At 40.6% G+C, this 14071-nt stretch overlaps 1 protein-coding gene across 1 annotated transcript; it reads left to right on the top strand.

The window, feature by feature from the left end:
* The first annotated feature begins 9805 nt into the window (after positions 1-9805).
* Positions 9806-13780, top strand: LOC119883768 (leucine-rich repeat-containing protein 18-like). Its single transcript, XM_038694397.1, has 3 exons — positions 9806-10267; positions 10643-11030; positions 11917-13780. Exons 2-3 carry the CDS (start codon positions 10770-10772, stop codon positions 12391-12393), a joined length of 738 nt encoding a protein of 245 aa, XP_038550325.1. The 5' UTR covers positions 9806-10267; positions 10643-10769; the 3' UTR covers positions 12394-13780.
* The last annotated feature ends 291 nt before the right edge of the window (positions 13781-14071 follow it).

Below are 14071 nucleotides of genomic sequence, written 5' to 3'. Positions count from 1 at the left end.
TGGTTGTACTTTTCCTCCGTGGTGCCCGGAGGATGAGACCTGCGACTCGGTCCAAGGTTCCCACTTGGGATCTGGCAGTGGTTCTTGGGGCGTTGGCTGAGGCCCCCTTCAAACCCCTGGAGTCAGCTGAGGCTAAGCACTTGACCCTCAAGATGGCCTTTCTCCTTGCTATCACCTCTCTAAGGAGGGTGGGGGAGCTCCAAGCGCTTTCGGTTTCCCCGCAAAGCCTGGAGTTTGCCCCGGGGAATATTAGGGCTATCCTGCACCCTCATTCAGGATACATCCCTAAAGTGCCTTCTTGTGCGGCAGGGTCCACAGTGCTGCAGGCATTTCATCCTCCACCTCATGTGACGGCGGAGGACGGGAGACTTCATCTGCTCTGCCCTGTCAGAGCACTGAGTATTTACACTCTGAGGTCCTCCCGTTGGAGGAAGGCTGACCAGCTGCTAGTGTGTTTTGGGTCTCCCAGGGCCGGGCTCCCTGCATCCAAACATACTATTAGCAACTGGATTGTTCAGACTATTTCCCTGGCCTATCAGGTGCGCGGTTTGCCTTCACCTGTGGCTGTGAGGGCTCATTCTACCAGAGGCAAGGCGGCCTCTCGAGCCCTCCTTTCCGGGGCCTCTTGCAGGATGTTGTTTAGCGGCTGGCTATGCCACTCCGCACACATTCATTCGGTTTTACAGTCTTGACCTTCCTTCGGCACCTGGCACTCGTGCGCTCTCCTCTTAGTAGTGCCACTTTATTGCACACAGGGGCAGGCGGGGTTTTCGGCACGGTTTAGTGGGTATCTCGTTCCCATAGTGTCGTAACCGACGCAGTTCGAGTTCCCTCGAAGGGGAACGTCTCGGGTTACGTATGTAACCCTGGTTCCCCGAGAAGGGGAACGAGAGACTGCGTCGGCCCGCCGCACCTCTCTCCCCGCCTGAAGCGCCTGCTTCATAGTTTAAGCTAATGATGAGTGTGTACAGGTGTGCTTTATACTCCTCCGGTTATTCCGTCACACCTTACCGTTCTAGCAACAGGCCAATAGGATTGGAGTGATTTCATTCACGTTCAGACCTGCTTCGCCTAGAGGCGTTCCCATAGTGTCGTAACCGACGCAGTCTCTCGTTCCCCTTCTCGGGGAACCAGGGTTACATACGTAACCCGAGACGATTTCCCGTGACAATGGAGCTGGAGTGCTTTGCTTTGTTACCTGTCATCTAGTGTTTCTTTGAAACATTTGAGTGACTATAAATCAACTTGTAATTGTACTTTTCTAAAAGCTCTAATTAATATTTTGATATGAATGTATCAAATGACTACATGTAATGTGAAAGATGTTCTTAGAAATTACGAATTATCACTCAGCTCTGCAGTTCCTCTCAGCTTTACCAAGCTTTTGAGCTTCTCTAAAATCACTGTTGTGATTTTACAGCCACAACTTTACTGTTGTGATTCATTCTCACCACTCTCATCACCGTATTTTCAGCTGCAGCGGCAGCAGTTTTCTGCAAAAAATATCTGATAAACCCACTGTACACTACCTACCCAGCACCAAACTGCAGACAGATGTTAGACGTTAGCACCTAGCTGGTCAACATAGTGGAGAATTCAGCAAGTGCAGACTGAAGCAGTTGGCTGAGAGAAAAACACAGTTAAAAGGTGAGTGAAAATAGGATTTAAGTTTTGTTTTCCACTGGACAAATCTGGTACCTGGTAGCTTTTTTGGCATCACCTCTGTCGAGGTTCCAAGCAAGTTGAGGTGATACCAGAAGGTGATGTGAAAACTGCTACTACTGATGGGTCAGAGAGAATCCTTACTATTCACTGCATCATCATTGCATGCGCCAGACGGGGTGTCCTGAACAAACCCGCCATTTTAAAATAGTTTAGCCAGAGATTGGGAGATACTGAGTTTTAAAAGTCTGATAGCTTGGGGTGAAAAAAGCTGCTCTGCAGTCTGGTGGTGTGGCAGCAGAAACTTCTATATCTCTTCCCAGAAGGCAGCAGGGTGAACATGCTGTGGCTGGGTGAGTACTGTCCTTTAGTATCCTTTGGGCTCTGTGTAGGCACCTCACCTCACTGATATCACTGATGCTCTGGAGATTGGTACCAATGACCTCCTGAGCAGTTTCAATCACCCGCTGCAGAGACCTCCGGTCGTGCACATCCCATGCCAATGCATGGGGGCTGTTTTGTTGTTCTGTTTAGTTAAATAATCTTTAAAAGTTACTTAGTGGCCCTTGCCTCTTCAATTTTGAGTAGTCTATTACCATGTCATTATTGTTTAGCAACTATGTTGAAAAGCTAAAAGAATCATTTGGAAAGTTAAGTCTTAATTTCATTCCCTGCCTGTGTTTTAAGTTTTATACAAAATATTTGAATCAACTTTCACTAGCCTACTCCCAACGAGGATAGTCAACTGAGTTGAGAACGACACCAGTAGCCTACCTAACTCAGAGAGCCAAGCCAGGACTAACGGCCCATTTACTGCAAGAGTTTCCCGCAACCACCAACCAGAAGGACTCCAGGGCATCCCCGTTGGCAAGGCCCATCTCGAGCTGCCTGTGCAGCGTGCCAGCCTGCTGAGAGGCCGTGAAAGCAACGAAAAGAGCCAGCCAATTGTGAGCCTCCGAACAACGGACGGTGGGGGAAACAACAAGCAGTAAGGCAAAATAAACCACATTCTGTGGCTGAGTTGGTGTCCTTTAGCCTTTAGTCCTTTAGCCTGAAACTCATAAGCCAATTGAACTTAGTTATCTTAATATAACTTGCATCCATTTGTCCCTTATTCCTTTAGTTATATCCTTTTCACAAGAGCCAAACTAAATTCACATTGAAGCGTTTTACTTCTGTTCTACCTCCGATTGATTGCAATCTGGTTGTTTAGTCATTATTGTTCCACAATTGATCGCTCAAGTACCTCAGTACAAGGAATTGGCACTCTACTGAAATAATTAAATAATACATGATTATGGACTTGCCGATGCTTGGAGAATGAAAAATCCTTTATCACAAGAATACTCCTATTTTTCACCCTTTCACCAGTCTTCCTCCCGAATTGATCTTTTCTTAGTAAGCAATTCATTAATCCCTAATATCCATGAAACCACAATTAACTCCCATCACCTTCAGCAATCATGCTCCCGTCCCTCTAATTATAAATATTCAATCATGTACCAGACCTCCTCCAAGATGGCGTTTCAATGCATCCTTACTTCAAGACTCTGACTTAACACCTTAATAACCTCAGAATGGCCATCCTTTATGGAGATGAACGACTATACAGAAATATCACCATCATTACTATGGGAAACTGGCAAAACCGGTAATCGGGGGAAATTATATCAAATTCTTTATATAAGAAAAAACAACAACAACAACTGGAAAACAATTTAGAACAAAGGATTAAACAACTTGCAAACCTTCTCTCCAATAACCCCACAGAACAAATAAAAAAAGAACTTAATAACCTCAAAACCCAACTTGACAATATCATAATTTAAAAAACTTGATTTCTAATCCAACAACTAAAATGTGAGAACTTCCAATATAGAAATAAAACAGGGAAATATTTAGCCAATCAACTGCAACACAAAAAAAGAAATGTTAACTAAATAAAAGTGTAGCGTTACATGATCAGTTTTTCACAGAGCACCAAGATGTAAAATGTAATGCAATCAATGACAGTTTAAACTACTGTAAATCAACGCTTCCCCCAGACTCTCAATCCCAGAGTAACCTTAGCTAAATAAAACTATAGCGTTATACAATCAACTAACTGATCACTAGTCATAATTGTTAGCTATACCCAAGGAGTCCTGAAGGCCTTGGGTGGACGGCGATTCAGGTGATGCCCCAAACGAGAGCTTATGATTAATATTTCCAAATATCATTATTCATAATTTAATAAAACAAGTGAAGTATCACTAAAACAGTATATCTAACAACAGGAAAACTAGGCATCCATTGACGAGGGCAAATATAGGTGTATTAGTGCTAGAGAACCTATGCTAAGATTTTGTTAATAAAAATTGTTTTTCAGTATATGTGATAGAGGTTTTCAGAACATGCACGAACAAAGGAACAAATCATTATTAATTACACCTCTTACTATGAACTGTACTGTATTAAAGCACCTATTTTCTGAGATTTTGGCCTATCCCAAATGACAGTTCTCATTCCTGGGAATAATGTGTGTCCTAGGTCACACTTTGAGACCATTTTCTAATGGCAAGTTAGTGAAGATTATTTGGTGCACTCATGAGTAATGACTGATAGCTTTATGGCTTCTAGTTTAGGCTTTGAAACAGTTAAAGACTTTTCTGAAGACACAGTGCCAACAAACTAATCCCAACCCAGTCATTATGTTCATCAAATGAAAACAACCACCATATGACTAATTCACCCACCCAAAAACACTTTCTTAAATGCCTAGTGAATCTTATGTCAAGTCCATGTTAAGCTTTCCTGAATGAAACACGGACAAACTTTTACAAAAAGGAAAGCAGCCCTTTGAACTTGCAGCCCTGAAGCAAAGACAACACAACAGTCACGTAGTTGAGAGGAAAGGAAAGCCACATCCATTCAGAGCTTAAATAAACACACGAATGCCGCTGCCCCCGCGGTGCCAGCTTTCCTAAACATGTCCAGCAAGCTCTCACTCATCTCTCTGCACAAAAGCAGCTTTACGTCTTGTTTCAGGTTAGAAGGCCTAAACAATAGTTCATAGAGAAGACAAAGTATGCATGCAAGCTTGAAAGGAAGAATCACAAAGTCGCCGGTGGTTGGTGTCTGATCCTGAATGGGCCACATCCTTCTGGCACCATTTATGTGTTCCTTTTCAAACTGTCTGTATCCTGTAAATGTTGACATAGTGTGAAATACATCATCTTCTTTTGCAATTCACACAATTCATATACAGTAGTTACATGTGTTGACACCTGGGCGCTCCCCACGTCGCACAACCATTTAGCCTTAACACGTTGTTAACGTTGTGAAACGGTCCAGTTTGGTTAGATTTAGGCACCAAAACTACTTGGTTAGATTTAGGAAAGAATCATTGTTTGAGTTGCAATAAATAGTAGTGACTTACACATCACATACATAACTTTAAAGGTTCAGTGTGTAATATTTAGGAGGATCTATTGACAGAAACGCAATATATCATACATAACTCTGTTTCAGCTGTGTATGAAGACCTTACATAATGAACCGTTTTTATTACCTTAGAATGAGCCATTTCTATCTACATACACCCTTACAGTGAAGTCGCCATGTTGCGCTGCCATGTTTCTACAGTAGCCCAAACGGACACACTGCTTTTTGGAGCACGTTTCAAAACTACGTTGAAGAAGAAGACTAGGCACAAGAAGAAGAAGGACTAGAAGAAGAAGAAGAAGAAGTAGTAGTATCAGTGGTTGTATGGTTTGTTAGAAGTAAGAAAAGAAGTGAAATTTGGACAAATGAAGGACCACACATATTATCTGTCACAAGAGCCGACAGAGCCTGTCACCCACCATAGCTTCTCCTCTGCGCTTGGAAAGGGAGGGGTGAACAGTGAGAAAGCCTTTGGTTGCAATCAGGTTGCAATTTACTATGCACACCATTAGATACCACTAAAACCTAACTGAACCCTTAAATAAGGTCAATGGTTTCACACAGGACCCTAACCCCAGTCTTCTGGGTGAAAGTCTGTATGAGATGTCGAGGGGTGTGACAAAATGCAGGTATTTGATGACCTGGGAATGAGGCCAGATTGGACTTCTACACAGCTGACATCCACAATTTTCCACATAATCAAATTATTTGTTTTTGCCAGTAGTATGCAGTGAAAATAGATTTTACCAAAAAACAGTAATATCACCAATCACAGTATCATTTACAAAGTGATGTGTTAAATCCATCCATAGCGTTTAAAACAACACATTAAAAAGCTGTTTACTCTAAAATATTTACCTTTTTCGGAATATTCTGACAGTAGTGTCAAGTGCAAGGTGCATCAGTAATTCAATTTTAACCAGAATGCTCATTTAATAAACAAAAAACAGGCGTAAAACAAAATGTACTGTAAAAAATGAACAGCCGACGCTTAATAAGCTTTTTCAACAGCGCTGGTTAACTTTACATAGCACAGTGGATACGATTCACCTCTAGCTCTAGCCTGATTGACAGGTCGCCATGGTAGTGACTTGTCAATCACAAGGTAGTCCCGCCTTAAAGCATATCCTGCTTTGTCATCTATTTTCCTCTAAATGGGACCATTGTTTCGCAAATGAACAACATGCTGTAATGAAGAAGATTTGAAACTAACGACTGAGACCATAAACTCATTAGGAAAGTGTTTACTGTGGGTAAAACATGCCCAACTTTTGGGCAGGAAACCTTAGGGAGAGTAATTATTATGGTGGCTCTGAAAGCTCACAAGAGGATTCTTTTTTGAGGACTACCTCAAAATGTACTATGGATTGCGTTCCCTCACAATACTTTCCTTCTTCCGTTAATTCTGAGCCATAGCTGCTCTCAGTGCAACACTCCAGTACGGATCAGCTTATTTAATTTTACTTTGAACCGAGCATTTCCTACTGGCTTATATTTCAGAAGCTTATTATTTAAGTAGCCATCAGGCCTTCGCTAATGTTAAGTACCCTACTTCTGATGCTGCTATTATTTAAATAGGCTATACATAGGCTATGAGGTGAACATACGTCAGATAGGGGCTGCATATTAAACAATTCTTTCTTTTGGCTGGCCAGCATGTCTAATTTTTGTTTTGTGTCTTGTTTGTAATTTGAATTAGGCTATTGTGTCTTTGTTTTTAGCACATTGGACCGTGAGCATTTTGTTCATTACTTGGTATGTGGATGAATGACAATAAACGATCTTGAACTAATCAATAATCAATATCAGTCCATCCTTACTAAAAATGAGTATCTTGACTGGTTACCACAGAGGTTGCTGCTGGAAAGCTGAGTTTCATTTGGTGCACACACATATAGAACACATGTTTATAAAAACAACAGCTGTATTTCACACTCACAGTGCTGGAAGTGGCTGGCAAGCAAGACAGACAGACCAAGAGATCCACTGCCCAGCTAGGTCAGCAAGACAGAGTATGGGGAGGGTCTTCTGAGAAGTGCCAGCTGTGCGCAAGAAAAAGGCACTTTTACTTTTACTTTTGCGATGTAACGCAAAAGTATGGCAAGGTACTGCAAAAGTAGTCCTCAAAAAACAATCCTCTTGTGAGCTTTCGGAGCCACCGTAAATTATGACTCTGTACAGTATAAATTAGCAATAACAAATATGTTCATAGATGACATGCTGGGTCTGTCTTTATTATTATTTCTATATTTCCTGATTAGCTGCTGCTATTTCTGTCGCTGTTTGATGTTTAATTCTGTCATTAGCTTACCATTTTGGGGGGCTTACAACAAGCTTGTTCCAGATTCACATCACTTTATGATGCTTAAAGAATACATTCATATTGTAGACTACCATAGTTGTATACATGAAAACTATCTGTAATAAAGCTGAATGTAATCAACATCTCTGACCCCTCTGTTAATAGAGCAAACATTCTTAGTTCATATAGTCTGACTAATAAAAATCAAACTCAGACAAAAAAGGGAACAAAATTTAACCTGACTTGTGTGTGGCCTGCTAGTGCACACGTGATTAAAATGTTTGTCAGGCTATATCTGAACACTACCTCAACCAATTAGGTCAGCGCCACTTCCTCTGGTGTGACCTGCATATATCCTGACCTGTGTTTCACACTTTGAGGGAAATGACTCAGGCTTAGAGTATGCTACTTTTCTGCACTCTACAATATGGCTGCTTTTGCTCTGACCTGGTTGGTGCATGCAGACATAAAAATACTAACCAGGTCAAAATAATATCTTAGACAAAAATTCTGATGATAAGAAACATGGTTAGGATTCACAATTAATCAGGTACTGCGCTGCTTTAACTTTAAGAATATGCCATCTAAGCAATCTTGGTGCCTTGCAGAGCTTCCAAGGAACTCGGCGTCAGCACTAGTGATGCTATTCTATAGCTTAAACAACAAAAACACACACAGTGGGCTGACCTGGTTTTATGCAGGCTCCATTTGCAGCACAACCAGAACAATAAGACCTGTGACGTGCAAGTTTTCCTCTCACATCTTTAAACATGAACACCCAGCTGGTGTAAATCATTTTATTATTTTGGCATTTCATCCTTATCTTTTCCTACTCTGTGACATGTCAAACCTTTAAAACACAACGCAGATTCTGCCTCTCGCTTTCTGTTCTCTGATTGTCCATTATGGATATTTTGGAGGTACAGTTAGTGGTGACAATGGTCTTATTGCAGAAAAATCCACATTTGTTTGCACATACACCTATATGTAAGTTAACTAACCTAGTTATGCTATCTCAGGAACCTATTTTAGATCTTTGTCTTTGTCTTTGTTTGCCTGTCTGTGTCTGTTTATCCGGATATCATGGACTGGATGCCTTCCTGGTACATCTGGAGACACTTGGTCCCTTTATCAGACCTTGAATAGGGCCTGGTTACATGACTTCCAGCGCTGTTTTATATCGCAAACATCAAAATTCATCTGCTTATTTATAATTTCTCTATGATTGTATTTCTATCTGTTTATTCATTTTGAAGTATTTTTAAATGCTTGCTCATTGGTTGGCTTGCTAGCATGCAGCTGCAGCGGAAGGTCCGTTACAGCTGAACAGATTTCTAATTTTCCCAAACAACAGAATGAAATCTAATGGCAGAGATGTTTCACCCGGCAGCATGGATGTCTACACGTCCTGATACTGTGTGAATTTGTACAAAGACAGCACCCCCTACTGGCATGTAGGATGTACTGTGTGGCATTGACGTCAAGTGAAAGTGCATCATATGAAGTGCACCAACCAGACTAAATTTAGACAGGTCACAGCTGAGTAACATCTAAGATGCGACTACAGTATGTGATACATTATACTTACAGCTGACAGAAGTCTGTGTGTGTGTGTGTGTGAGAGAGAGAGAGCTCAACGCAGCTGTGTAACTGATGTATGGTATCATAGCTTGGGGAAAGGGTCAGACAGGAAACTATTTAACAACACAGCACAGTTAAGCAGCTCAGTATACTGTACTCTGTAATATTTCTATTTACTGTATATATTTTTTCCATGTGCATTTCATTTGTAAGCAAACCAAATTTCTGGACATGACATTTTTTTTAATTGTTTACAAATTGTAAATGTTTAGTATTTAAAAAAATATATTTTTCCATCATAAACAAGCATTCAGAAATGAGTGAGCATGAGGGACATTTTTGGACCAATTATAATAGGTTAAAATATCCATTGCTTAATTCTATTGCTTCATTTTGAGACATAAAACAAGGAATGGCCTTTTTTTTGTTGTTGTTATAATAGTAAGACTTTGCCTTATGATAGGCAGAATTTATAGGCCAATAGCAAAGACTCCCAATTTACATTTTTACATAAAAGATTGCTACATAAATGTCTTTGTTTGGAAATTTTTTTTTTTTACTAATACTGTAAAATGTAAACTGCAATATTTCTTATAGTTTTCAGTTAGGTCTTTGAAAGACAATATGTCTGGAGATTTGAAAACTATTCTTAGAGTAGAACTGTAATAGTTAATGTTTTGCCATGCCGTTTGGAAGCAGTAAAAAATAAATAACCAGGATACAAAATCCACTGCATAATTTTGCTCTTTTGGACCATGTTGGATTTTTTCCTCTGATACTTTCCACTGGTGCTCATCAAAATAACCTATTTGTGATCAGCATTTCAGTCTCACTGCTTTTATTTTATTTTTTATTTTTTTGGAGACATGGCAACCCTAAAGGCATTCACTTCCTTATACAATCGTGTGTGATTGTTATTTGAAAACAGAACAATCCTAGAAACAGTTACCGTCATTTTTTAAAACTGTCTTCCAACTACAGACACCATGAGAACAAACTGTCCTGCTGTAGCTGCTCGCAGCCATAAAGTCTGCTGAGACCAAAGCAGTTGCCTGGGAACAAAGGAAAACAATGTGTGGCCAAGTGAGTCCACGGTGGAGCTGCAAACCACCTGACAGACAGCCACAACTACAACAATCTGACCAGTTTTTATTTACAACTCTCTTCAATGGCATCTTGATGTAGAGTGTAATTCTCAGGCTGGAGAAAGAGACACTCAAGTGACGTGTCTGGAGTCCCTTTTGTCTCTTTCCTGGTAGTCAGTGTGCCGGATCCAAGGAAGTGGACTCGCTAATGCTGGTAAGAAATCAAAGATTCTAAATGTGAAATTTAAAATGTACTCAGGTACCTCCTGTTGATCGCCTTGTCATGTCTCTTAGTGTCTTCTTGTTAATCGCTTATCTTGCACTACTAATGATCATAAATCTGTTTTAAGCACTTCCTCTTCTCCTTTACTTTTGTTCTGATGCAGTCAAAATCCCACAGTTATTTAGTGCCAGTCAATGCAGTCAATCTTCTGAACAAACACAATCTGACATTTGTTCAGTGATTACACGTTGTAAATATACTAGAATAAAGCCAGTGCAAATGTTAGTTAATTTGCTTTGTCATGGAGCAATGGGTGATAATGTTACAGGTCTTTTATCTAAGGAGATCTACTATCTACTGTTTCAGCTGGCTGGACTGTGTTGGGTAAGATAATCTCGCAGGCCAGTTCCACTGTCAACTCCTGTGTCACAGCGCATTACTGAGTACTGTTAACTACAGCAACCGCCACGCTCCTGCGTCTCCTTGCAGCAGAATGGCCAAGGGAAAGAAAACCGGACGGGCTAAAAGTAAGACATTCACCTTGAAAATGGCTCAGAACTGCGTGGAGGTGTCCCTGGACGGTAAGCGGAAGCGTCTGGATCTCAGTTTCAAGGAGATCGCCACAGTGCCAAAGTGTATCCAGAAGCTGTATGACATGGATGAACTAGACCTGAGCAGGAACCTGATCAAAAAGCTCCCGGACTTTATTGACCATTTCATCAACATCAGTTTCCTAGATCTGCACAGCAACTATGTGAGTAGGACAGAAAGTTAAGGAATAGATGCTTCAACAAAGCGTCTCTGGTTTATTTAACTGAAAAACACAAATTCACATACATGCCAACTGAAACTCAATTGTCTTTTTGTTTTTTTTACTTCAGCTCACAAATGAAGTACATAAAAGCCAGCTGTCAGGATTTTAAGTAAAGGAGCATTGCACCAATCCTTGCACTCACCACTGAGATTGTGTTTACCATGTAAGGAAGGTTTTAATTTGCATTATGGGAAGTGTAAATTCCAGTGGTTTTGGAGGTGAACCACACAATGTGTCTCTCTACAGTCACATATTTGTATATTTAGTGTTTGTGTGCCACTGTATGTTTTATGCAGGGCTGGATTAACCACCTATAGGGGTGTGTGCATTAGTTAGTGATCAGGTAGTGGACATATATTTTATTAGAAATATTTGCAATCTAAAATTTGATTTTAACTCATGGCCACAGAAATATCTAATAATGCTGGTGTCATTTTAAAGGCCCCTTTGATTTCTGTTCATACCATGCTTGTTGTGCTCTAAGTTACACAATAAAAGAACAAATGTGCAATTTATCAAATTAAGAAATCTCGATGCAAATGGAGGCCCCTGAGGGTCTGGTGCCCAGTTGGTAATCGAGCTTTGTTTGTGACTGTGTCTGTGTTAAGGTTACATTTGACATGTAATTTAGCAAGCAAAAAAAGTGATAAAAACTCCTTTTTATACAGCTTTATCTGTATTTGTTTTTTTTTTGACGATGTGACGATGCAGCTGGTTTGAGATATTGGGCTCATGAGAACAAGAAGAGAAGATATATAACAGTATTTTGATTAGTAAACTGTGTGGAATCACACTACTACAGAACGTGTTAATGTTTTTGTTGCAGCTGGAGGAGCTCCCTGTGACTATCGGCCGTCTCCAGAATCTGCAGGTTTTGAACCTGTGTAACAACCAGCTGACCAGCCTCCCTGCTGAGCTCGGCCTACTGAAGAAACTGCACACGCTCAACCTGGGTCTCAACCAGCTGGACGCTCTCCCCACCTCCATTGGTACATTGAAGGAGCTCCGCCACATCGGCCTCTCTGACAACCGGTTCACTCGCTTCCCTGGATGCCTCGTGAGGCTGAACAACCTGGAGCGGGTCAACCTGGACAGGAACCCCATCCTCACTGAGCAGGACCTCGGCCTTGAGTCACTCATGATAGCAGAGAGGCTTTACCTGGTTAAGGAGAGCATCCTGTGTGACGACTGCCTGAGTAAGTGTCAAATCGGTAAGAAGAAGCTGGGGGATGTTGCAGACAAGACCGAGCCCACATTACTCCATGTACCCACCTTGGAGACCCAGGACGACAGGGAGATGTAGAGATAGGTTTCACTTTAAAAAGTACAGTCCAAGTAGGGACAAGTAGGGAGCGTACTCAAACACCCACTACATGTTCATGATGCACAAGCGTGGTGACATTTATGGAGCTGTCATTGATTGTTGACATTGAATGTCAGGGATATGGATGCTTTTTTAAACTCTTGTTTTCGGGTTCAACAGCATTTTTAACCAGCAGGCCATCTCAGCCTTCAAACGTTTTTCAAAATAAAGTTTCAGTTGTTAAAATAAATTGGCTTAATATTCAATGGGCTTCTTTGATGAGGGAAACCTAAACTGGTTTCAATTTTGTGATTTTCTCAGTTATGGTTTATGGTAGGACACTGAGTAAAAATATTCTCAAACAGCATAAATCCAATTGTAAGCTGGGATCCCGGTTGCTTAACTGTGACCCGCATGCAGATGGGGTACAGTAAATACAATGTACTGCATGTGTTGACAATCCCTTTGGCCTAGAGGGCAGCAAAGGTTACCAGATGCCACGAATACTCACTCTGTACCAACCCTTTACTGCACCTTGCTGTCATTGATTCTGCATGTTTTAACAGGCAATAAATTATGTGACTAATCCCAGTAAAGGTTTTCTATCAATACACTGTAGGCACCATCACAAATGCTAATGTGTTTATTTGAAAGGTCTTGAATAAATGCAGTGCTGATTTCTGCACATTGCACTTTGTCTTCATTGTGGGAAATTAAGTATATTAACTTAGTAAGCATCATTTATCCATTATAATCCTAAAAGATGCCTTTTTATATTACTATTATTTCCTTTTAAATAACCACATTTATTTTCTTGTTTCAATTTAATTAGCAGGATTAATTGTACTACTACAGGCTACAAGCATGACTGTGCTTAAAAAAAAAGAGTAATTTCAAATCATTCTGTATTTCACTCACACAGTCCTCTGCTTTCACCATGAGTCACTTTTCAGGACATATTAGGGGTCAAATTGGAAAACATTGTTTCAAGCGGATGGGGACAATAGCTCCTGTCCTCCGTTTATCCCTCTCTATCTTATTACCAGATTAAGATCAATTCTCTTTCACACCTCATTTTCAGTGTCCTCACTATGTCAACATAAACAGTCAATAGAATCTGAAAACATCGAATAACCTCAGAGGCTCGTGTCGTCCAGTTTTTTTACACATCGCTGGGCGGAAGAGTGCTGAGTAGACTGGATTAAGATTCCACCAGATAGACTTATTAATAAGTAAGACGCCTGGTATTGACCTGGTGACCTGGCTGCAGATGTTCATGACTAATTTGTTCTCCTATCTGAAAAGGTGTTACTGTTATTGGTTGCTATAGTTGTACAGTGTCAATCTTATGGAATCTTCTGGTTCGTCTGTCACAGTTAAATAAATGTTTACACCAAATTATTGCAGCTTCATGAATCCTTCTTTGTTCCCAAGTTTAACATTTAAAATCCTTGACTTATTTCTCTGTTCTCATCTTTACCTCTCATCCATTAAAAAACTAAAATCTATTCAGCATGGCTAATGGTAATAAGAAGGACACAACCACAAAAATTTCAACTTTATCCTTCCTCAACAACCAGAGGTGAAACGATTGTATTTCTATCTGTTTATTCATTTTTAAGTATTTTTAAATGCTTGATCGGTTGGCTTGTGAGGGTGCAGCTGCGGCGGGAGGTCC

This window comes from Micropterus salmoides, unplaced genomic scaffold, assembly GCF_014851395.1.
Source record: "Micropterus salmoides isolate LMB-PRFRI ecotype aquatic unplaced genomic scaffold, ASM1485139v1 Ms_hic_scaffold_302, whole genome shotgun sequence".
NCBI classification, from domain to species: Eukaryota; Metazoa; Chordata; class Actinopteri; order Centrarchiformes; family Centrarchidae; genus Micropterus; species Micropterus salmoides.
Note: the sequence above shows the minus strand (reverse complement) of the source record. Positions and strands in the feature narration are given on the sequence as shown.

Bases quoted from the DNA above. Each gene is read 5' to 3' on its own strand.
- LOC119883768 (XM_038694397.1), top strand. From the start codon at position 10,770: ATGGCCAAGGGAAAGAAAACCGGACGGGCTAAAAGTAAGACATTCACC. The intron at 11,031-11,916 runs GTGAGTAGGACA...TTTTTGTTGCAG, and splicing joins TAGATCTGCACAGCAACTAT to CTGGAGGAGCTCCCTGTGAC.